Here is a 26,133-nt window from a genome sequence, read left to right as displayed (position 1 = left end):
GCATGACTTATTTTTATGTTCTATTATTTTTTTCAAGATTATCCCAAGATATTTCAGTGATGGAGAAAGTTGAGGAATCTTCCTTGCTCAGTAGTGTATGGGGAAACATTTATTCCTTTTGTGAAGACTAATAGACTTGTTGAGAAGCTGTTAGTTCTGGAAAATGCTCAACTATCTAAATGAGTCTAGCTACCTTCTAATGTAAATACCACTAAATCATTTTCCTTCCATTTTGTATGGGTTCATGTTCAATTTCTAGTACAAGGTCTTGACAGCAAAGTTCTATGAGAGGAATGATAAATTTTCTCCCAGAGAACAACCCTCAGTCAGTAATCATTGAGATGCCTCTCCAGAATGAAAAAGATAGTTGTTTGTTGCATGTACATTATCTATTTTACAAAGTAAGGACTCAATGGGTTTCTGCTGCTCAGAATATTTGATCAAAATAAATTTTTAAATTCCTCTGTGTCTTTTAATGTTTTAACTCTGTATTGTCCATTGTTTATCAGTCCTTCTATTTCCTTAGTTTGATAATGGAGGGCTCCTCCTTCCATCTTTCTTCTATAAGAGGCATGCTGCTTAATATGATAGGGATGGTCACAACGGAGGACCTTCCCAGTACAGCTCTAGAGGGAGGGTACTAAACTGATTCCTTTGAAGGAATTTGACAGTGTGAAATTTCATTCCCGGACCCGGGATAGAACACAACATTAGTCATTCTCCAGGGGTTGGGTGAAAAATGTTTGCTCAACAGGACTGTAATAAAATATTAGTGAAGGAATAGCTGCTCCTGACACTTTGGTAGGTGGCCGATGAGCACTTCATCAGCTTCAGCAAATGTGTTTGGAGCAAAACTAAATACATTCAGTCTAGTGATGTGGCACCTAATTTCTGTATTAGATAATATTTTGTCCAAACTGGACTCATTAAAGCCTTTCTCTAAGTCATAATTTCCACTTCATTGGTGCCTGGGAAATTAATATCCAGCATAAATTTTAGTGATTTGTTGTTGGAGGATACAGTCTTCGGTTTATTGCCTGCTAAGATAAACAGAAGAGACCTACAGCTTCTGTGCCTTTTGGGAAAATTGCTTGAAATCTACCTGTCTTTGAAAAACTTCATTTTTCAGCATTATTCTATCAAAAAATGATTCACATAATGATACTTCTATACACTAGGGATTAAAACTGGTTACACCAATATACCTGGTTGTAATGCCTTTTATTACATTTTCTCATTAGTTCCTTCCATTTATTTTGAGCTGAGGGCTTCTGGAAAGCCATAAGGTATAGTAAGTATAGGTATGAGTATATCCAAAAAAATAACAGCAGTAGTTTTTATGGGAGGCGGCCAACAATTAAGGTCATTTGCAACATCAGGGATGGATGGGAAAGGAAGGATGGAGAAAAACCTGGTGTGGCATTAGCCTACATCTACATCTACATCTACATCTACATAATACCCCGCAAGCCGCCGCAAGGGCGTGTGGCGGGGGGTGTTAGGTCACCAACCGTAAAAACGAAAAATACCACATGCAAAAAACAACACGGAAAATTACACCCCAGCAGCGCACACACTCATGCAAAACTCCCTCCATCCAATACTCATGCAAACACATACACCGCAAAACAACAAAAAACTGCACCCCAGGATACAGCACGAAAGCCATCCTAAAACACGCAAGCCAGGACACAACAAGCAAGAATGTGAAACATCACTACCACATGAAAATGCACCACAAAACACTCAACCCCCCAAAGAGACAGTAAAAGGAAGGGAATTCGACCCAACGTTGCAGGTAGCAGGAATTTCCCCCCGCCGGGAGGGAAGAGGGACTGAAAGGGAAACTTAAAAACAGATGAACAGAACACGAATGATATCATGCGGAAAGAATGGGTTATTATAACAAAACACATAAGGTTAGTGGAGGAGCATGCATTTAAGTAGAACTAATTATTTTTTAGACACTGAGGGTGGCAAGTGGAATTTTTACTATCTATAATCCTACAGTTGCTATCCCGTATTGTCCGTGGGAAGAAGGAGTCCTTGAGTCGGCTAGTCCTGGCATCTATTTCCCGAATTTTATATGCATGATCCAAGCGACCAATGTATGTAGGAGTACGAATAATCTGCGAGACCTCGGTGCTGAAACATGCGGATCTGAATTTATTTAATAATTTCAGTCTTGCATTGAATCGTCTCTCTTCTAATGATTCCCACCCCAAATCCATGAGCATTTCGGTAACGCTTTGCGTTTTATCGTAGGAATTTTTTACAAAACGGGCTGCCCGGCGTTGAACCTTCTCAATTTCCCGAATGAGACCTTTTTCACTCGGGTCCCACACGCTGCATGCGTATTCTAAATGAGGCCTTACAAGAGCGTGGTAACAACGTTCCTTGACCTTTGAGTCACTTTTGCCGACAATGCGTCTAATGAATCCCAATTTTTTATTTGCTTGACCGCAGACTTTACGTATGTGAGTCCCCCAAGTTAAGTCTTTAGTGAATGTGACACCTAGGTATTTTACCGTATCAACTACTGCTAGGTCACCTCCAGCTAATTTGTAAGCAAATCCCGTTGATCTTTTAAAGAAATTTACCACTGAACATTTATTATAATTTAGAGTCAATCCCCAGTTAGAACACCATTTAGTAATGCAATCTAAATCCTGCGCTAGAATAAAACGATCCTCATCCCCAGATATCTCCCGATAGATCACCGTGTCATCCGCAAACATCCTAATGTTACTTTTCACTTCGCGGTTCAAATCGTTAACAAAAATCAAGAAAAGTAACGGCCCGATCACACTTCCCTGAGGTACCCCCGACGTGACTCGAACGCTGTCGGAACTAGCGCCATCAAGGACTACCCTCTGTTCCCGCTCTGAAAGAAAATCTTTAACCCAACTTATAGCGCCCTTGTTTATACCCGCGACCTTTAATTTATGAATGAGTTTACCATGTGGGACCTTATCAAATGCCTTTTGAAAATCTAAGAAGATGGCATCCACTTGCCTACCTCTCTCACCAGATACAAGTAAATCATGTGTAAATAATCCTAATTGGGTTTCGCAGGAGCGGGTTTTCCTGAATCCGTGTTGATTGTCACTTAAAAAGTTAATGTTGTCAAGGTGTCTCATTATTGAACTGACAATTATGTGCTCTAATATTTTACAACAGATAGAAGTGAGAGATATAGGTCTGTAATTACTGGGATCCTCCCTGTCACCACTTTTAAAAATAGGCGTTATTTGCGCGGTTTTCCAAATCTTAGGTACTTTGCACTCTGTGAGGGATTTGTTAAATATAAATTCAAGGTACGGGGCAATGTTTGGAGCTAAATGTTTTATCACCCTAGCTGGTATATTTTCGGGACCCGGGGATTTGTTGGGTTTAATCTCATTAAGTAATTTTAGAATTCCTTGTTGGTCCACTGTTATTTTTTCCATGGGTGGAGTATGTATTGTTTCTTGGAGATATGCGGTGGCAACATCATTCGAGAAAACGCTTTGGAAGAATGAATTTAAGATGTTAGCTTTAACCTCGCTGTCTGTATGAATTACATTGCTACAATCCCTTAAGCAAGCCACGGTTTGTTTACTCCCATTTACTTCCCTAACATATGACCAGAAAGCTTTGGGGTCAGTGTCCAAGTGCTCGCAAAGTACTTTGCGTTTAAATTCCAGTAAGGCGCTACGTAATTGTTTTTTGGTTTCAATTTTAGAGGATCTATATGTGTCCCATAATTGTGTATTCTCAGGAGATGATGTGTTCACGCCTGCCCTCTTTACCCTAGAGTGTAGCATTCTCTGCTTTCGAAGGGCTTTTCTAACGTCTTTATTGTACCACCTGGGGTCGCGATTTGCTTTAACGTATTTTATAGGTATGAAATCTACGATTCCTTTTTGCATGATATTGACAAATTCTGTCCAAGTTTCTTCCACGTTGGCATGACTTAAGCGGGTTTTGAACTCGGGTAGTGAAGAGTTTAATTGATTGGCAAAAGATTCAAAGTCTGCTTTATGGTAATTATAAATTTTTCTTTTTGGTTTAACAATCTTTTTTATTGCTATGTCCAAATGGACATTAATTGCTTTATGGTCACTCAAGCCCTCATCAGTTGATACACTAATAATACGTTCCGGCGTGTTTGTAAGAAATAGATCCAATATGTTTTTTCCACGGGTGGGCATGCGTACTGCTTGATGGAGGGAGTTTCTTTGAACCAATTTTATCATGGAATTGCAAGATTCGCGATCGCGGGTCCCAGATTTAACGATATTGCTGTCCCAATCTATACCAGGGAGGTTAAAGTCGCCACCAATTATGTTTATGCTGTTATTATATTTACGTGTAAACTTGTGAATTTGATCGTTGAGGGTGTGAAGTGTTTTCAAATCTGAGTCTGGAGGTCTGTAGAAAGAGCATAAATTTATGTTGGGTTGATTGGTCCGTAGTAAGGTGCACCAAACACTTTCTATGTTATTATTTTCAAATGAAACTTGCCTGCTTTCAAAATGACTTTTAACTGCCACGAAAACCCCTCCTCCGGGTCTTGTATCTCTATCGTGTCGGTAAACTTTGAAATCTATTGGGAAAATTTCTTGGTCATTAATATCATTGCACAGCCAACTCTCTGTGCCTAATACTATATCAGCGGAATGAGTTTGGATTATGTGTTCTAGATCCGCTGATTTGTTCTTGAGGCTTCTGCAATTTATAACAAGTATAGTTAAATTATTTTGATGTTGAATAACGTCCTTATTAGTGTCTGACTGTAATTTAGGACGCCTTTGTGGGGAAGTGCGTATCACATGTCTTTCTAAATCATTGCCAGTGTTGTCAATGACTTTTATATTTTTATTAATAATATTATACGCGCTATCCCCAGATGTTATTGACCCACTAAGTGACCTGCTCTCTATCCTAAAAAAGGCCTACAGTGGTCGAGTATCCTATCCGCTACCTTACTCGCCGCTTCCGCCGTGTAATGGACCCCAGATCGGTTAAGGGGAGTCCTGCAAGATCGGAGGGTTGGTCTGAGGTCGACGAAGGAGGCTCCTATGTCCGAGCAGAATCTCGATAGTCTCTGGTTTATGCCTTCCACTCGGCTCCAAACCAGAGACCCGCGATCCTCCCTCGGAACGATGCTGCAGACCGTTAGTCCCAGCCGAACCCCCTCGACGCCCTGGACGCGCTTCACCTCGGAGCTCAGTTCCCTAAGGGAACGGAGGACCTCCTCGGATCCACGGTCCGTGACGTCGTTGGTGCCCACATGGGCCACGACCTGCAGCCTAGAGCACTTCGTGCCTTTGACCGCCGCCTCGATCGCCTTCGTCACCTGAGGGACTCCTCCGCCTGGTATACACCAGGCGGTCACCCGTTGATCGGCGCCTACGCGGCGCGCCCTCTCCCTCAATGGGACCATTACACGACGGACATTCGAGCTACCTATTACTACAATTCCCTCCCTTCCCGTTCCCTGACGTCTTACCCTAGGCAGTGCCCTCGGAGTGCTACTCTTGTCGAAAGGCACCAAGGTGTCCACAGTTTAACGTCCCATCCAACGGACGTCATACTCACTCAAAGTGCTCTCCACAAATCACCTCAAGTAGGGATTGGGATACTGCTAAAAATTATCCGATGCCGCCGGCATTCAAACCTGGGCCTTCTCAGTGGGAAGCCTGTACGTTAGCCACCGCACCATCTCGATCCCCTAAAAAAAAACATTTTGCAATCAACTCGCCAATGTGTCATCGCCAAACCCTGTATTGTCAATGCAGCAAGCTACATAGTGAGCCTTCAGGGCATTGGACATTTCAGCCCAAAACTGCCTATAAGACGGTGAGACCACCCTTTATCCTCATAGCCTTCTTGCCTCCTCACTGAGCTGTGTCACCCTGGGCTAAGACAGACTGTATTTACATGTATAACCACTGCACCTGTATGTCTCACTCTGGAAAAAACTATTCAGGATAATACCTACTAGCTGGGGCTATTTCCTTGGGATTGTGTACATTTGGCGTAGGTATTTTTATAGAGTTCTCAGGAATGTCATTTATTTCTTTCACAACTCAGCTTCATTAATAAGCTATGTACTGAAGCTTTATCTGGTGCAATTTAAAGAGGGAGGGTGCTACTCCACAGCCCTACCTCATGAAATGTCACTAGTAGATTCTTCAGTATGGCCTACACTCAGAAAATATAGGTTAATTCCCAAAATGGGGCCTCCTTTAGAGGAGGCAATGTTAGGTAATAGAAAGGATTCGGCATTATTCCCTGCCCTATGATATTTATTGGTTGATGGCCGTATAATTTCCTTTTTTATCCAAATTTTCTTCCTTTTATCATTATGGATTGCATGCCTGAGAGGGAACAAACTGATTTTTAATTTGCTCAAATCATCTTCTACCCCACCGCCCCATGCTTCTCCCTTCCTTTCTTCTATTTTACTATGTGTAGCTTGGAGAGATAAAATATACTTATCTGGAAGCAGTTACAAATGGAAAAAGAAATTACAATCAAAGGTATCTCAATAAAAAAGTCCACAATAGCTTAGAATTTTATCATTGTTGTAATCCAAATAAAAAAATAGAGGCAACTTTTTGATAATCTTTTTCTAAAAATGATATGTACTAGTTTCCTGAACCTTTGTCTTCCAACAGGAAATAACCAGTGTTAGTTTTAAAAAAAAAATAACTTTTTCCACATGTGTTACACAAGGACAAATCAACTATGAGTTTATTATTTTAATAATTTTGGAAGCTTATCCAAATAAAATTGTTTCTTGAATTTTTGAATCTTGTGTTGCTCGATTTTTTGTATTTCCTTTTGCATATTTTGAGGTCACTAAAGTTGAAAACATGTTGCAAATTTTACACAGAAGTCATAAAAGTAACTTTTACATACCTTTTCTCAATTCCACAGGAACAAATTTGAGTGAAGTTCTGTGACTCCCTTTTGTCAATAAAAAATCTCATGGCCAAGTGTCAAAGATTGATAGAAATGTGTAGCAAATATGAGATCTAATGTGACACCTGTCTACCATATTTTAGGTAATGATGCATCTAAAAAAAGGCAGTGTTTTGAAGTTTACAAAGAGGCTGAATTATTAATGTGAATATACTGTAACACTTCTGTTTACCCGCTTTAAACAAACTGGCCAATCATCTCTTTTATTTATAATAAATTTGAAACTCCAATAGCCGTAAACAGTTTTCAAATTTATTATATATTACTAGCCGTAAGAGCTCATTTCTATCAATATCTCTTTTATTGTTGATGGTATCCTTTTTACACACAGATCAGAACTTTTTATATATTTATTTATCCTAACTTCTATTATTGCTACTAAATGGTCTTGGTCATCAACTCATGCAGAATTTAAAAATACTACCATAATGTAGTAATTCAGTATTTTGGTCTTAACATTTGGCCATCAAGAATCAATTGAGAAGGTACAGCTGATTATGAAAGTCAACTTATTTCCAAACTGAATTATACAAGTTTAATTGCTCTAGCATGAGTATGTAGGATAGATATACTGACATAAGTAAAGAATATATATAGAGATAAAATTCAGTTTTAATAATATTTAACTGTGGTGATTCAGGGGAAAACTTTAATATGTATCCCATTTCAATTAATTTAGCATCCCCTTTTGTTTGTTTAAGATATCATCATAGACATATAAATCCAAGATTCAGGGATATATATTATCTTATGGATGTTGACAAAAATGTTACCATACCGGCTCATGCTTACCGTAAGCTTCTGTGAAGGTGTTCTATTAGTATTATTGTTTTTTGTTTCAGATGAGACCCAAATGGGAGGGCTTAGCAGCCTGCTGGCTTCTCCACCGACCACACCAACATCTCCACACATTCCTAAGCCACCAAAAAAGAGGTATTTGGAGGCAGCACTGGCCAGCCAGGCTTGTGGGGGTGATGCACTGGACTTTGAAGCCTCCTCTGATAACGTCCAAAAATGTTCTGAGGTAATACTTTGGCATCTTTGGATAAAGGTCTAATTTGAATTTGGTTTATAGGCGCTTTGCTATTATTGGTGGAATGAAAATGATCTAAATCTTTAGATGACATTCAGTTGTAATACCAGGGAGATTCGAAAAGTAAGGTCTCCTATTTTTTTTCATGAAAAATCAAATTTATTCTCAACTTTGTGTACATCTTTGGAAAGGTTGAGCATTTAGCTATTTTTCTACATAGTCGCCTTGACGATTAATCACTTTTTGCGTCCTTGTAAGCAGCTTTTTAATACCGGCGTCATACCTTTCTCTCGCCACGTTGTGAAACAAACTGACCACTGCTTCTCCAATATAAATTCATTACCATTTAGTGGAAGTGTACGGTGAGAAGTGTATGGGCATCAAAAATGTGTGGAAGTGGTGCAGGGAGTTTTTTGATGGCCAGGAAACGTCCACGATGAACAGCGGTTGGGGCGGCTGAGTTTGCCAGAATCAATGGTGATTCCAACTGACAAGAAGGTGCACATTAACCAGAGAATTACCCTTCATGAGATAAAGGAAGGCCTTAATGAAGAGAGTGGCTACTTTTCGGTGCAGAATATGGTGTTGGAAGTCCTCGGTTACGACAAGGTATCTCACCAAAGGAGTGTGTTTCCATCATGGCAATGCACGTCCACATGTGTCACATCAAATGACCACCCTACTTAATGAATCTGGCTTGGATATCATCAACCACCCTCCTTACAGTGAGGATGTTGCCCCCATCAACTATCACTTATTTCCCGTTCTCAAAAAGCACCTTGGAGGACAGCAATTCAAGTCAGACGAGGAAGTGCAAGAAGCAGTCGTCAGTTGGCTTCGTGATGCGGTGGGAGAAAGGTACGACGCCGGTATTGAAAAGCTGGTTACAAGGATGGAAAAAGTGATTGATCGTTAAGGCGACTATGTAGAAAAATAGCTAAATGCTCAGCCTTTCCTACGATGTACACAAAGTTGAGAATAGGAAAAATCAAATATGAGAATTTGATTTTTCATGAAAAAAATGGGCGACCTTACTTTTTGAATTGCCCTCGTATATACATGTGCACTCATAATTCACCCATGACACCATCCAAAAATGGCATTTTGTTGTTTTTGGCCTTATTGTCACACTCATAATTCACCTATGACACCATCCAAAAATGGCATTTTGTTGTTTTTGGCCTTATTGTCACCCTCGTACGATGCCAGAATAGATGCCTAGTATAAAAATGTCAGGTTGCTTCCTTGAGTTTCCTTCTTAACAATTTTGCAAGAAGTTTTTAGCTTTATCATATTGGTTGAAATTTAATTTTTTTCTGTGGGCATCAAATTGCCCAGAAGACATTCTCATGTTTGCCTCATGCAGAAGGCATGTTGAACATATATGGATCAAATATTTCTTTGCAATCAAAATTTGAGGAGAAGGATGGGAGATGGTATAATATTATCTCTTTCCACAAAACTGAATTAATTTATATCTCTTACAAAGCAACTCTCGTATTTTATGGTGATTTAGGGCATCAGTGGTGTGGGAAGTCAGCAGTTACACAGCATATAGTCTGCCATTTCTAGGCTTAAAATTTTTCTCATGTCAAGGATTGACACTTAATATCTGTTGACTGACACCATGCCGCAGTGGTGAAACTCTGGTTTGAAGTCCTTCTTTTAGGAATACAAGTACAGAGTGATACCTGAATATGAAGAAAATGAGAAAATCTTTGAAAAACTAGGGATAACTATATTTTCTTAGGTGCATGAAGTCAGAATCTTTTAATAATACAGAGATGAACTTAATGCATGGGACAATGGAGACACTTGAAACCGATCCATCTACATGCTCAAAGATTTTTAATATTTCTTTGTGTATTTGAAAACATTTTCTGCCACCAATTGTCACAGTTATTCTGGCAATCCCATCTCATGTTAGCGCATTTAGTGTGTCTGCATGCAAATTGTTTTTACCTCTACATTTCTCCCTTGCAGTTGGGGTCTTCAAGAATGAAGTTTGTTCTTGATTTAGCATGGATATGTGGGGAAGTTGATTAAGCTTTGCTTGCATGCTTTTTACCAGAGAAATCCTTCAGAATAACAGGTTAAAGATGTTCCCAAATTTAAGTCTTCCAAATCCCAGAACTCTCACAAATCAGTTATTTACATCTCAGGCCCTCACATTTCAGTGTTTCAGCAATTTCTGTTGGCATGCTTAATTATTCATCTCTAAATTATAGCTGATTGAGTGCCCTTGTAATGCATTACTAAATGGTGGGTAGGCAAAATCTATGAAATTGATGTATACATTTTTATATCCAAAAGAGACTTCAGTATCAGCAGTGATGCCTTATTTTTTCCTTATTACTCGTAACTACCCTCCTAGAACTTCCAATTTCATCAACTAGGTATGTTTATATGAATGAAATTGAATTATTAAAACCCGAGTCACTAATCAATGATTACCATTAAATGGTGATAAAATGATAAACAAAAATATAATACAGAATGAATCAGGAGATTGAGCCAAAAAACTTGGAAATGGCAATAGTAATCCTTATAAAATCCATGAATAACCATGAATTGGAAATCATTGATTGAATTGCCACCTTGGAATAACACTAGGAAGTTGAAAAATTATTAGCATCCCAATTATATTTGCACTGCTTAAATAATAATACACAATAGAAATGAGTATAGTGCCAGGGAGGGGAGTTATGTAACTATCTCTTGTTTATGCTTAGTTGAAAAAGGTATTCTGCCATGTATTATTCTAAGTTCTTAAAAAGTGCTTCTCTTCAACTTTCAAAAATCCAAGGGCATTGAAGTAATCAATTTCCAATATTTTCTTTCCAAAGTTAGGCTATAAAAAGAAAAGAACGAGAAACTGAATTAAAGCATAACTGAGCACTATGACTTTGATGTGATCTTAGTCTTAGTAGTGTGGTGCCAGTCTTGGCTTATAGCAAGCTTTTGCAGTTCTTCATGCATTTATTTTAAAACTGAGATGCTAGTGTAAATCATTGCACTGAAGATCTCATTTGTAAGAAGATATGTTGAAACACCAATACCTGTAATTAATCCTTCGGCTTTCGCGACGTCTATTTGATGGATTCATGCTGCTTCCGGGAATTATCATTGTGTAGGTGAGTTGATGGACAACTGTTTCGCCCCCAGTCCTGGAGGCTTCTTCAGGTCGAAGTGATTTGCGTTGCAATTTGGCTGCTAAATATAGGTGACGCTGGTTGGCTGGGAGCACTCTTATTGGTTCTTTCTTGGCAGCCAATGGGAATCAGCCTTTTCCATCTGGGGGCCAGTGTGTAGCCGTCCTCACGGTTGAAATTGTTTGGATTCTTCATTATTTCAACTGCTTCTCTTATCAGTCAAGGGAAATAATGCCCTTCTCTTGCCAGCACTCTTGCGTGATCGAACTTGATCGTGTGCCCACGTTCCGACCATGCTTGTTCGGCAATTGCCAAGAGTCGGAACTGTTTTTTATCTGTGGCCCTTTGGGCTCTCTGGTCCTGCATCTGATGGACCGTCCTGTTTGTCCGATATAGGACTTCCCACACATACACTTTATCTCATATACACCTTCGTGCATGAGATTGGGGATGTGGTCCTTCAGCTTAGGTATTATGTCAGTTTCAGCTTAGATTTTTCTTGCCATGGAGAATCTAGTTGCTATATTATGCTTCCATAGTAGCTTACTTATTTTTTTGGCCGTTCCGGCAACATATGGGATGGTAGCATATGTCGTTGGTTTTTCTTTTTCAGGCTTCTCCTTGCCCTGTTTCTTGGGCAGAATCATGTCTTGTGTCAACTCCATTTCTTTTTTGGCGGACCTTTTTAGGACCTATTAATCAGGGAATCCATTTTTCCCCAGTGCTGAGATGAGGTATCTCTCTCAGAGAGCTCCCAGCCAGCCAGCATCTCCTATATATAGTGGCCAAATTGCAATGCAAATCACTTCGACCTGAAGATGCCTCCAGGACTGGGGGCGAGCATGAATCCACCAATACCTGTATATTTCAAAGAGTATGTCCATACCTTTTGTGTTTGTGTCAAATGGAGGGTCAAATATTTTTATTACACATACCAATCGCAGCAGATATGCACCACAAGAGTTGCAAATACCAATAGATACCTCCACTTTGTCGGGAGAAAGAGTGTGCAAGGTTTCATTAATTTATTTTCTGGCCTTAGTTCTACTGTATGGGGTTCTTTAATGTTCTTCCGGAAGTAGTACAAGGTACTCATCTACAGCTGCTATCACTTCTTGATTAGGCAAAAGTCATTGTCCAGTAAGAAAACCTTTGAGTTTTCATTTGCACTTCATAGTGCAAATCCCTCAATTTTCATATTGCCAAGACACTTTTGTGGGCATCTACATTGTCTTGATGAAAAGTGGTTTTTTCCTATGCAAGCCAAGTCTGCTTTTTGCAAATTTTTTCACCCAGTTTCTTTAGAAGTTTTGAAAAGTATTCCTCAGTTATTGTTTTATCTTTTTCAAGACAGTCAGTCGACGCAATTCCTTTTGCATCCCAAAAAACCAATGCCATCACCTTTCCGGCTGATGGCACCAGCTTCACCCTCTTTGGAGCCAAAGAACTGGCCTCTATTCACCGCATGGACTGTTGTTTCAATTCTGGAGTGTAATGGAGAATCCATGTTTCATCCATTGTCACCTATCAATGCAGAAAATCACTCTTGTTTTTCATAAAGCACTGTTTAGAAAGTCTTGCCTGAATGCATTTTTGATCCAAAGTGAGCTCGCACGGCACTCATCTTGTGCAAAGCTTTGCCATCTGCGGTTCCTTGTAAATGTAACTGACGCATTCTTTTGATATCCCTATAGTATTTGGAATTTTACTCACCTTCATTTGCCAGTTTTCCAAAATCATATATCATGCACTTTGTGGATGATTTCTGAATTCTTTGGTATTTCACATGGAGTTGTGCCAACATGAGAAAATAAATCTAGTAATGATGCATTCCGTGGGCGAGGCAAAGAACATTTTTTAGACCACCCTTGTACTGCTTGATCTATTCCAGAGGCAAATTATTCATAAATAATCTCATTCTAAGGTAGGTAAGGTAATATCATGTAAAGTGTTGCTGGGTGGTACATGAAGCACCCACCCAGAAACTTGGAAAACCTGGAAAAGACTGGGAATATTTTTGGGGGCATGGAAAACTTGGAAAAGTCAGGGAATTTGATGAAAATTACGGTAAATTTTATTTACCTCCTTCACTTTTATCCTCTTTGACCAAATATGGCACCAAAAGTGTCGTGTTTTATTAAGGAAAGCTATTGAGTAACTTCAGGCATGTTGTGTTGGAAGTTGAACATAATGAATAACTGATCCTAGCACTTTTTCCACTTGATATAGAAAGTATCAAGTGGAAAAGTGCTTCAATCAGTTATTCATGAAGGAAAGCTATATTGGTTATTTGCTATCAGATTCTCTGATAAATCTCACTAATTATTACAAAATGAATAAATAAGTTAGATAATTAATTGCTGCTTTTGTACCATTCCCAGATTATCATGCACATCTTCTTGTAACCACACTGTCAATCAGGGTAAGGGTGGTCAGGGTGTAAGTTGAGGATTACAAAGTTAGTTACTAAATATAGTTAATTACTTTTTCCTTTAAAATGATATTTATAAAATATTTTTTACCAAAATAATTTAAAATTCTTTGGTCAAGTTTAGCCTTTGCTTTTCAAACAATATGCTATAAAGATATGCTGTATGTAGAAATAGGCTTTTAAGACTAATAGTATGAATCAGTTCATTCATTGTGCTTTTAATATAGATTTTGGGGCAGGCTATGGAAAGCATGATCTTTTCTCTGGAAAACCTGTAAATGTCGGGGAGTGTTGAAATTAGAAGTAAGTGCCAACCTTGCTTTTGCACAAATGACTGCCTGTGTATGAGACATTATTTGGCTGCTTTGATTCAATCGGTGAAACAAGAATTTTTATAAAAATGCATGATAACTTTTTTTTTCCCCGAAGTATTTGTGGCTGATGCAATTTAACTTGGAATGACAGGCTGTTAGTTACTCTGTGCTTATATATCTTGTAATGAATGAGGGAATAAAGTGTAACCCTCGTTGAACAGTATTTCCAATATTCAGCCACAATTCTATCTGTATTAGATACATTAAACTCTTCATTATCCTCTCACCACATTCACAAATCATTTGAAAAAATTGCTTGACATTTGTCTAATGAAATGTTAACACCATCAGAAATCTCTCTTATAGTGATTTTCTCATTTTATATACATTTTTCAGTTCTTGATGTGCTAGAGTATCCAAGAGCTTGTCAAGTTTCTTCATTGCCCTCGTGGAAGTATTTGTACCACTCATAAATACTTTTGTTTTATTTAAAAATGACTCACCAAAAGCAACATTTGTAATAAAGTACTTCACTTTATTCCATTCTTAAAGCAAGATTTAATGGACATTCTTTGTTTCAATTTTTTTCATGAGTAAAAAATCACAAAGCATACTAAATCATGTGTAACATTGATATTCAACTACAAAGTAAACATCAAATATAGCAATTGATTCCAAGATAAATCAGGGACAAGTGTACCAATATAGCAACAAAAAATTGTGACAATTGGGCTTCTACAGTCAGCAAAATGAATTTCAAATATTTTCTATCATACCCCATGTGTTTATGATCAAATTCAAGGGTCCAGTTTTATTAAATTGATAGCATGCTGCTTAAAATCTCAGGGTTTGCTTTAGCAAAATGCATTTATTCAAATCTGTCTAATTTTCTCCTGTGGTTGAACAGTTTTTTCTCATAAATATGGTTAGAGTAATCCATCTTCATGGTGCTCAAGACTTAGGTCATTTTTTGTTAATTTCTCCTTTTACTGAATGTTTGAAAACACCAAAATTTTTGCAGGTGTACTTTAAAAAGTTAAGGGTAAAATGTATGCTTTCCATTTAATCCATCCGTCTAATCTTTCCTCTCTCTATCATCACTAGATATGAGTGTTCACACTCTGAATTTAAAAAAAAATCCAAACTTCAGTCCTATTTCATCAACATGAAATCATTTCACAAAAGTTAAAATTTCTAGTTTTTGCTTCCTCCATTGGCGAGTAAATTTAGCATTTAAAATTGATCCATAGTGCATTCAAAATTAGACTTAAGTATCCAAGTTGACTGAACCATACCACTGTGGAATATATTCCAAAAAGTCTTAACACTATGCAAATTTCTGTGAAACAAGAGCATTTTATCAGAGAAAATAGGCATTCCATGTGTCAATAAAACTCATCAATCAAAGTAATGGCTATGGATGTTCCATTTGAAAGCTTTAGAAAAGTATTCTTGTAAAGTTACCTTCATTGTTATCTTTAAAGGCACTATCTATGTGAATAACATCATACTGTGATAAATATCTTCTGTAGTAAAGCTTTGGCACAAATGCCCACCTGTGCCAGAGGCATATCATTTCACTGCTTTGAATCAATACATATAGTAAGAAGTTCTTCCATTTTTGCTATAACATGTTAATATTTAAGTTTTTTATGAATAAATAGCTATGGCAGATGAAATTGACTTTATTTTTTCTTCATCCATAGTAATGGTTCAAATTCTTGAAACATTCTAAAACTCAGTTTTCAAAGCATTCTTATCACTTCGTTTATCCTCAAGATTTTCCTTACAAGTTTTGAAGCATTTTCTGTTGCATTAACTGCTCTTACTTTGTTTCATGCACTGTACCTTCCTTTTTTCACTCATCTGTTTGCAATAAAAATGCTGTGAACTAAGCCTGGTAATATTAATTGTAGTTTTGCTTTTTTAGTAGGGTCACTTAAATAATATATTATTTGATTCTTGTTTTATTTTACTTGTGGGTCTGAAACTATCATCATAATAATTAATATAATTAATTCAAACATTTTGATCCAGAGGATTAAACGAGTGATGAGAATAAAACAAGAGAGGCAGGATAAGAAAAAACCAGAAATTTTATCTTTTTGTCATGATCTTGTCAAGGCTGAGCCTTGTCATTGCAGCCATTGGTCTCTCTCGATTGCCATTCTTTTCAGTTCATTGTATGTTGTTACTCTCATAGTACTTTCTATATCATCTATAAATTTCTTTCTTGGCCTTCCTCTTCCTTTTTTTTCTGTTATTTTACCCTCCATTATATTTTCTATGAAGTTGTTATGTCTGAAAAAATGTCCAAGAAATTTGATTTTCCTTTTCTCCATCTCTTTTATTAAATTCTCTCATCTTTAATTTCTCTCAATACTTGTGTGTTGCTTTTCTTGTTCGTCCATCTTGTTCCTGTTATTCTTCTCCAAATCCACATTTCCATTGCTTTCAGCCGAGCCTTTTCCCTCTTTCCCTATGAACAAGTTTTGCATCCATATAACAATATACTCCAAAGAAACATTTTTTGCTAAGGATTTTCCAATTTCATTTGTTTGTTTCCTAAAAGATTCTTTTTATTTTCATATGGCTTCTTTGCCAAGGCTATCCTTCTTTTCATCGCAGAAGTGCATCTGTTGTCTCTTGTAATTACACTCCCAAGATAGCAGAACTCTATTTGTTTCTATAAACTTCATAGCTTTGGTTATCTACACATTTATTTTCAGTTTCCATTTTTTCAAAGCTGTGAACAGGGTTTTGAGCATTCTATTCATATCTTTGGCTGATTCTGCCAGGGTGACAATATCATCTGCAAACCTAATGGAGTGTATCTTTGTTCAATTTATCATTCTAACCATTTGTTTTCTCCTTCATTGTCCCTTTAGCCTCTTCAATATTTAAGTTAAAAGATTTAGCGAAAGTGGGCATCCTTGTCTTACTCATTTTCCAATCTTTGCTTCTTTCTCACATCCCTTTACTTCCCTATAAGTGCTTTGGTTCTGGTAGAGCTGAAATGTACGCTTCCTGTCGTAGTAGTCTATTCTTTTTCTCCTTGCAGTTTCAAACATTTGTTTCCAATGTACAGTATGGAAGGCTTTTTCCAAATCAATGAAGGTAAGAAAAACCTCCCTGTTAATTTCTAGCCTTCTCTCTAGGATCAAGTCCAGTGCCAGTATAGCATCTCTTGTTCCTTTACCTTCCCAGAAGTCAAATTGATATATTCCAATATTTTCATCCACTTTCTTTTTGTTTCTTTTCCATATTGTATTTAAAAGAATATTGGAAGCATGTGACAGAATAGCAATTGTTCTGTAGGTCATGCTTTCAATTGATTTCCCTGCTTTTGGTATTATAATAGTTTTGCTTTTAACAAAGCCTTCAGGTATCTCCCCATTTTCATAAAAAAAATTTTTTGTATTTATGTATCCTGCTAGCCACCCCTAAGGTGTGTGGCGGGAAGTGAATGCACACAAGAATATGTTTTACCCGAACATGACCCTACCACAGTCGGACAATGTTATTATGATCCCCTATCATTTGTGAAAAAAATGACATCTTAAATCTATCTGTTCTCCTTTGAATCTCTCTAATTTTATTCGCTATATTCCTGTATATCTCCGCGATGGTATAGCTCCTCCATGTCTTCTTTCCATCATTCACACACTTCTTCATTATCTACTGACAACCTTCCCTCTTTGTTATTAATCACTGTTGACCTTATTCTCAGTTGATAATGTAGAACTTTGATTTTCTGATAGGCTAGATCTTGTTTCCCTGCATGGACATGCTCTTCTATTTCCTTAACCCATAGTTTTGTCAACCTCTCCTTTTTTTCACCACATTTGTCTGTTATCTTATTCTTTACTTGCCTGTATTCTTCCATATCCTTCTTTGCTTATGGCTTATTTTTCTTCTCAATTAGGTTTAAAATTTACTCTGTCATCCAAGATTTCTGAGCTTCAAGTTACTTCCTACCAAGGGCTTTATTTGCCACTGCTACTATTCCGTTTCATTTCATTCCACTTTACTCTTCCTTCCCATTTCTCAGCTATTTCATTGTACATCTCTTCAATTTTCCTCCCAGTTTCTTCCTCCTCCAGTGTCTTCCTCCCTTTCTGTATATGAATTAATCTCTCTGTATGTCTCAGCATATGAATTAATTTTTTTTAGTTCATCAAAGAAATTTTTCTCAAATTAAGAATATTCATTTAGCTGTGGCATATGTATGAAAACTATTTATAATTGCTGAAAAGGGATCATGATTTTATATAACATTAATTTTGAAGGTTCCAAGCAGTAATGTAAAATCAACATTCCTTTGCGTATGGTGTATAACATTTTTATATTTTAATAATTACATAAACTATGCTGAAAATAAAACAAGTCAAGGAGAAGCCTCATGATTAGTAGTCAACTATGAAAGAAAGCTCTGTTTATTGGTTCCTAGATTTTAAAATATCCAACTCTATTGTTCTAGTTCTAAGGGAATAGGGCAGCGTCTTGGTGAATTGTTGTCGTTTATGTCATACTTTTCAAAATGCCTTTGGTATACCAATCTTCCTTCCTCTTCATATTGTATCCACCTCTACCCTCCCTCCACTTAGAGTGTATGATGCCATTTATGGGTGGTGTCTTCGTTTCTGTGCATAAATCTTAATGAAATATGCACTTGAAAAATATATTTAGTGTACTAATTAATTACTACTGCAAGCAAATTCAGAAAAGCCTGGAATGTATAAATTTTAAATGTGTGTGAATATAATTAGCATCATACTATTTGTAGAGAAAGATGACGGTTCCTCATTTTATGATTGATTTGACAGCAAAATGGTACAAATTCATAGAAATTGAAGTGAAATTAGCTTTATATTTTAATTAGCAATACACAGTCTTGTTTTTCTCCATAAATCTCAAAATCTCCTTTAGGATTGTTTGCAAATAATTTGCCTGAAATTCCTAACCATGGCATTAATTCCCTCATTGTTTGTTTTCATCAGAAATCATGGATTTGAAATTACCTTTTCAGTTTTGTGTCTTCTTTCAGGTACAGCAACAAGTCAGTGTGCCAGTGGCATCACCATCCAAAGATAACATCATAACATCACCAGGTAGTGAGGAAGCACAGCAAGAGGAAAATGATAAAATGCCCTGTACAGCATTTGCATCTCCTTTCACCAAACTTCGCAGTCATGCTAGCAAACTCAGTCAATCCAAGGAGAAACAGGCAGATATGGATGAAACTGTTGCCTCAAGTGATGTACCTCAAACAGCTGGAAAGGGTTTGGAAACCACCATAAAAACATCCCAGCAGCATGTCATTGATTGTATAGTTGATAGACTTTATTCTGGTCCAAGGCTGAAAGGGGCCTCTTCAGACTCATGGAATCTTGTTCCTGAGTATGAAGATAGTGGAGATGACCCTTATATCGGTGATAATGTAGATGAGCAGCAGGCTGAGGAGATGAATTTGAATGCTCTGTCAGGCCAAGTAAGTGAGTATAGGCAATTGCATTCGGCATCACAAATTGATCCACCACCTATGGAGAGTGCCCCTTGTGACTCCTATAACTGTGATAAAATGAGTGAAGCTGACAGTGCTATCTCCAGTCGAGATGATTTGAATTCATCCTTTGGGGAGAGTGTGTCCGTAAGCAGGGTAATGAGGAGCGCCGACGAAGAAGAAGGCGCTGCAGAGGAGAGGTCTAATGCGGGTTGCAGTGTAGATGACACTACTAGTGCTAGTAACTGTGGTTTGGGCCCAACTGCCCAGGTTGCCCTCCGCAAGTCGTCAAGGGAGCAAGCAATTGGTGGGAGGGGGCTTCAGCACAACCTACCCTCTTCTTCCTCTTGGAGCACTCCTCAGGGTGAGACCAGGAGGAAATCACTCAGGGCATGCAAGGGGAAGAGGTATCAGGAGTTCATGAATGAGGGGCGAATTGCTCGTGGCAAGAGGACTCGCAGGCCATATTCAGCCAGTGATTGGTGAGAAATGTTTAAGTTGTGCTTTTAAGTGTTTACATTTTTAAAAATTCGGTTCTGGGAATGAGGTCATGTAAATCCCCTCGACATCCTCCAAGTAGCTTGGGAGTTGGGGAAGAAAAATAACACGGATCAATCACTCCCATAATTTTATTTCAGAAACAATTCGGTCAACCATATCTATAATTCTGTTGTGACCTGCACATTAATTTCCCCATTCAGTCAGTATCTGTATTTATAATTGGTATTTATTAAATATTATAATTTGTTTTTATTTGGTTTGAACGTATAAATGTCATCTCAGTTAAGGTAGCCACACTTAATGAATCAATGTTACCTAAGAGCTATACAGGGGTTTTCAAGGCCATTATAGTCTGATATAAAACTAGCATTCCCTACCCACAACCTGGAACATACCTGAGAAGTGAGTTTTAATCTTGCCTTATATCCAGGCACATGCTATAAATTCTGACTACGATGATGAAAAATAATGATAGTTGACCTATTACAGATTTGTTGGACCAAGCTATTTATATAATGCTTCATATTATTATTGGTACATGTTACCAAAGTATTAAAATTTACTACGTACTACAGCTAAATGTTGTACTTTTCCTTAGCAAGCATTTAATGAAAAGTTATTTTTACAGTGCCCATGAATTATTTTGATGGAAATGTCTATTTCATATTATATAAATATACATACTGGCATGTGTAGCATAATGGTATCCAGTGTTTTGTACACTTGTTCAAGGTTACAAATATTCAATAACATCTATATTACACATTGCATTAACATAGAGGAATTTTTTTTATATTTCAGAAAAGATTTATACATTATTAACATATGCTTAAAAGTTAAAATCCACTAGCATTATGGATATATATTTTTTATAATAATAACTTAAAAACATTAACATTCTGTTATAATTATAATGTAATTACTATTCTTGTTTATAGCAAGTACCCACTCATCTTTTGCGAGTAATCATTTAAATGAATTTCTACGTATATTATTTGCATAGCACTAAAAGGTTATATTTTTAAAACAAGAGTACTTGTCTTGATTTTTTTTTATTTGTAGTTATACAGATTCTTATTGTTAGACCTGTCTATAAAGAGCAGATGGTTCCATCAACTTCTAAAACTTTGATTTAGTGTATTTTTCCTTTAATAATAGCTGTTTTGAAGGTGCTGTAAAAATGTTTATCACAAAGCCTATTTGGTTGGAATGTCTGCATTCCAGGCCAAGTTTTCAAAGAAACATGAAGACAACAATTTTTGTTGTTTTTTGGTTTCTCTTGATGAATGTATTTTTTATGATTTACAAGGTCTGTTCCCAATGTTGTAGGACTGAGTCTATTAAAATAAATGTATTGCCAGAATTGATACATTCAGTCAAAAGTCTTTGAATTAGCACCCTTGCGCATCCACTCACAGGATTTGAGGTGGGGGAAGAAGAAGAAGTCTGGTGGGGCATTGTCTAAAAAATTTGGATCCTCACTCACATGATCGAGAAGTTCTTCGCAGATCCGTGTGCAAGTTTCCTTTTGTTGGTCCGAGAGCACTAGCAGCACCAACTTAGCACACACCTTTCTCATGCCCATTTTGTCGGTCACAAGTCGTTGCACCTCCCTTTTAGGGATACTATGTTCAACAGAAACCATGTGAACACTTAATCTGTGATCCTTGGCCTACAAAACCTTCACTCTTACAAAATTTTTGTCACTTTTTGAGTATGAAGGGCATCCTGAATGTTTGCCTTCTTTAACATCTTCTCTATTCTCCCAAAACAACTTGTGCCACTCCAACACCCCATCTACCCATGGCATTATCACCATAAGCTGCCTTGAGTTTGTCATGAGTCTCTTTCCCGGTGTTGCCCAGTTTCACGTAAATTTTAATGGCACAGTATTGTTCCAAGAACTGGTTCATGACGGGGCGTAATGAGGTCATATTATAAAGGTTTCACAAATGAATTAATTACACCCTGCAGAGACAGGGAGCCAACTGCCACTAGCCTCCAGCCTTTCCTGAGACTCCCCTCAAACACAGCCAGAGAAACTGCCACCCGTCTGTCTGTCTATGCAGGATAAAATAAGTCCTACTACTTTTGGGACAGACCTTGTAGCTTGTTTCAAATCAAAATAATCATGATAGTTGTAAATCAATAAAACCAAAAAATAATATTCTGAAGATTTGATTTGTCATATCAAAATGTGACATCAGTAGCAATATCCCTAAATAGGCCATCAAGGTATTTTTTATTTATCTTTTGTTTAAAAACTTGCTGGGAGGAAGCCTTAGAGATTTTTTCTATTTCACTCTTCATCAATATCAATTATTCTTCATTTTCTTGATGGTGTACGTGGGTGTGTGTGAGAACATTCTCAAGTATACATCGGTTCACTTAAATGATGTGTGGCCCTGATAGAATACATGAATACATTTTCTAAGGCACTATTTACTTCTTATGCTCCTTGCCAATGAGACACAATTGCACATGTGCATAATAGTACATCTATTTAAAGGAAACTTATAAATCAGGTTTTTAAGGAATTTCTTTGGCATTTAGATATCCATCCAAATCCACTGTTAAAATTTTGTTAGTCAAGGTTCAAATACATCATATATTTCATTAAAAGAACTAAATTATGGATTAAATTTGCCGAATTACCCTAATAAAAAATATGGTAAACCTAGAAATAGTAATTTTAACTAATACTGAAAAAGCAGTTGACGGGATGCAATTATATCTGTGTGTGATGTGAAATTTCCAGGCAATTTCATAAAACAATAAAATCTGTGAGATTAACATATTTGCTTGTCCTGATTAATAGTGGACTGCCTGACTGTTGCCTCTGTGCTCTTTCTGCTCACTTTCATTGCCTCCCCATGTTTGCTTTCCCGTTTACTACCTTTTATGGATTTTTTCGTAGGAACTAATCAATGAAAGAATTGTTGAAATGGCCAAAATAACATGGATGATGCATGCATTTTAATGCATAAATCTGTGAGGGCAGTAACTTCTTCAATCACCTCTCTTATTTACTTTAAAATCTGAACATTAGAGAGAGCAGAGCAGATAATTTTCATCCTTAAGCTTGTTACCTTGGAAATGGAAATTCTGTCTACTGCCATTTTTTATATCCTTAGTGTTGCAAATGCTGTACCATGAAGAATGTTGTATCACTTGAATTGAATGAAAGGAGTTTTTCAAAGAGTTGATTGATAAGAGACTTGTAAAGTTGCTGGTTAAGTGCCTACATAAATACAAGATAGTGTGGAACATTTAAATATTAGTTTGAATTCCTTTTTGAAAGTCACAACAGGGAAGTTTGTTACATCTAGGAATATTGAATTGGGTCAGGGGAATGTGGTACATAAGGTACCATTTTTCCCAGCCCATGAGACACTGTGATTTTTAAGGCTAGAATTTACGAAAAATACTAAGATCGGATAGAAAAGGATCAAAGTATTTTGACACTTAGTATGAAGAATATGGGATTGTTACATTGAAAAATTAGCTGTTTCACATATCTAAAATTTATTCATCATAGAATCCAAGAAATTTGTCATTACTGCCGCTAAATCATTTCCATAATTATTTTCACTGTGGTTGTAACTTTCCCATGTACAATTTCATCTTCACTTCCATCAAGAACCTTACTTATTTCTTATTTTTAAAAAGACATCATGGTTGTTCCACTTTTAATTTTCTGCCAGGTCTTGTCAACCAATCACAAATGCTAGAAATGGACAGCCATATCATTCTTTTGATTGGTGTGACATCATGTACTTGTGCCTTATAACCTTTTCTTTCATATTCAAGTGGCAATTTTTGTGCTACTGTTGACCTGTTGCATATTCAGAAACTTTATCTTCACGAATCTCTTACACAGGGATGTTGTCCCTGAAAAATCAGCTTTAGGCTTATGTAATGCTTATTTTCATGCTTCAATTATTATTATTTTTATTTTTACAGTAATCCTGTTCATTCTATGACTTATTACCCAGTTTTTAACATGTTCCTAAAGCTTTGGCCAGTTAGGAGCTCATAAATATCAAGTTTTTTTACTAAAATCTGCATTCACTTTTTGCTTCCTCTGTTCTCATCTTCTTATTCAGAGATGGACCGAAATTCCTTTCAGCTGCCCCATTTCCATAATACATGACTTCAATTTTAAATGTAATAATATATGTGTCAATCTTTTTCTTAAGATCCCATGAGGTTACTGTCATTTTACCTTTTTATACAATGCTTAGTTTCTGCTATCATTTTTAGATTGTCAATATTTGTATTAAAATTAACCATTTTCTACGCTTTTACAGCACTCATACTACTAAAGATTGAGTGTCTGTAGACTGAGTTTATTGTGAGAGATACAGTGAATGTATTTGCTGAGGCATCGTTTTCTCCATGGGCATATGGTGGTCATGTTGAATGCATGTCAGACTGACTTTCCATGGTTAAGCATTGCATTATGTATACTGTTAAGGGAAGATGGTTAACACTTTTAGAACATACTTGTCAAATGCTAAAATTTTTATAGAAATAGGTAAATGCTTGGTTCTTTCTGAAGCCATTCTGTGAAGCATGACATCAGATATGAAGTTCCATTAATGTGAGAGATGTAGTAAAGATGTAGTAAATATGCAATTTTATGTAGTTTAGGATAGTACTGAGACTGTGGTTATGCACTTTCAAAAAACATTTGAAAATACTATTTTTATGGAAGGAGAAATACCAGGTATGATGTTCAAAGCAAGGCAGAATAAGAATAAAAGTCTGAGGAAAAACTTATAGAATGCAGGGTTATTAGTTTGTACAAATATTTGAATAACTTGAAGAAATCACAGCATTACTTTGTTTTTCAAATTATAATATGTGATTTGGTTTTTTAAGGCTTGAATGTAAATCTTTGGAGTGCCAAGTATTTCCACACAATTTAAAGGATTGAAAAGCTATTAGTGTTCAAAAACACTCAATCCTTGTGACAGTGTACCTCCTAACACTCCTATTTCCCCATCATATTTTTCTGCTACTACTATTTTTCATTTTTTGATTAACTCTAAGAAATACATTTTTCATCTCTCTGCAAAAATGTTTTAATTTGTCAAATGTTGTGATTTGTCAATCAGGTGCTACATTTACTCAATTGAGTCAATAAACAATGTATAGAACTTCCGTAATTGTTCTCTAGCATTCTTAATAAGGAGGATTTTTCTCTCTGGGTAACATTATTTTATGTATTCCTTAATTATTTTATGATACCAAATGTGCACAATCATTTTTTTGGCTGAAGCAAATGATTTCGGCTATTACATGAGAGTCCTGTGATAATTATTTTTTACTGCAGTATAGGAACAGTCTATATACTTGAATTTATTGTCATCAACTTTGTTGACTGTGGACAAATTAATTATGTGATTGACTCATGCATACTTTAGATATGTTTTTGTTCTCTGTCGTATTGTTGTAATAGATTATGTAATGTTATCGCCAACCATGGCAAATGTTGCACAAATTATGCAATGATCTGTAAATCAAAACAATGATAATTATTATTATTATTAAATCGGGGCAGACAAGAGGTCATGGCTGGTAGATTATGGGGATCAGGATGGTGTAGGGGCTAACTTATTGGCTTCCAACCCATAGGGCCCGGGTTCAAATCCTGGCAGTGACATATTTTTCATCGGTGTCCGGATCCCTATTTGCCGTGCTTTGTGGAGGGCACTTTGAGATAGTTTGTCATACGTTGGATGGGACTTAAAGCTGTGAACCCCTTGATGCCTTTCATTAAGAGTAGGTTAATGCCGATGCCAGGTTTTCCTTCACCCTTCATTCTTTCCTATCCATCCCCGAGGGTGCAAATGACGTTAGCTGTCAGTCGCCTCCCCTGAAAACTACCACTACTGGTGGATTACAGTATGGGTTGTGTTTTTATACGAGGGTTAGTCATAAAATTTTAATTATTACTAAAAAATAATCTAGATAAAAATTCATTTGTTATTCTTCAGATTTCTCTACATAGTCACTGTTCAGAGTTATACATTTCTCCAAGCATTTCTTGACCTTCCATAGGGTTTGATTGCAGAACTCATTGTTCCACCTCTTGAATGACATCACTTGTGCTGTCAAATCTCCTATCCTGCAATTTTGATTTTTAGTTCTGGGAATAAGAAAAAGTAACTTGTGGTAATATTGGGAAAATAGGGTGGATGTGGCAAAATTTTCTAGTCACA

General features: G+C 36.8%; 1 protein-coding gene across 4 annotated transcripts in view; it reads left to right on the top strand.

Annotated features, from left to right (window-relative positions):
- LOC139687696 (HMG box transcription factor BBX-like) overlaps positions 1-26,133 on the top strand; it is a 65,167-nt gene that overhangs the window by 9,898 nt on the left and 29,136 nt on the right. For all 4 annotated transcript variants that reach the window (XM_071584947.1, XM_071584945.1, XM_071584946.1 and 1 more), the window contains 2 exons: positions 7,815-7,996; positions 18,950-19,887. In XM_071584947.1, the coding sequence (XP_071441048.1) occupies positions 7,815-7,996; positions 18,950-19,887 (1,120 nt within the window). The remainder of the gene's footprint in view (positions 1-7,814; positions 7,997-18,949; positions 19,888-26,133) is intronic.

Source organism: Hetaerina americana, unplaced genomic scaffold (assembly GCF_022747635.1).
Source record: "Hetaerina americana unplaced genomic scaffold, ioHetAmer1.1.p SCAF_2, whole genome shotgun sequence".
Taxonomy (NCBI): domain Eukaryota; kingdom Metazoa; phylum Arthropoda; class Insecta; order Odonata; family Calopterygidae; genus Hetaerina; species Hetaerina americana.
Note: the sequence above shows the minus strand (reverse complement) of the source record. Positions and strands in the feature narration are given on the sequence as shown.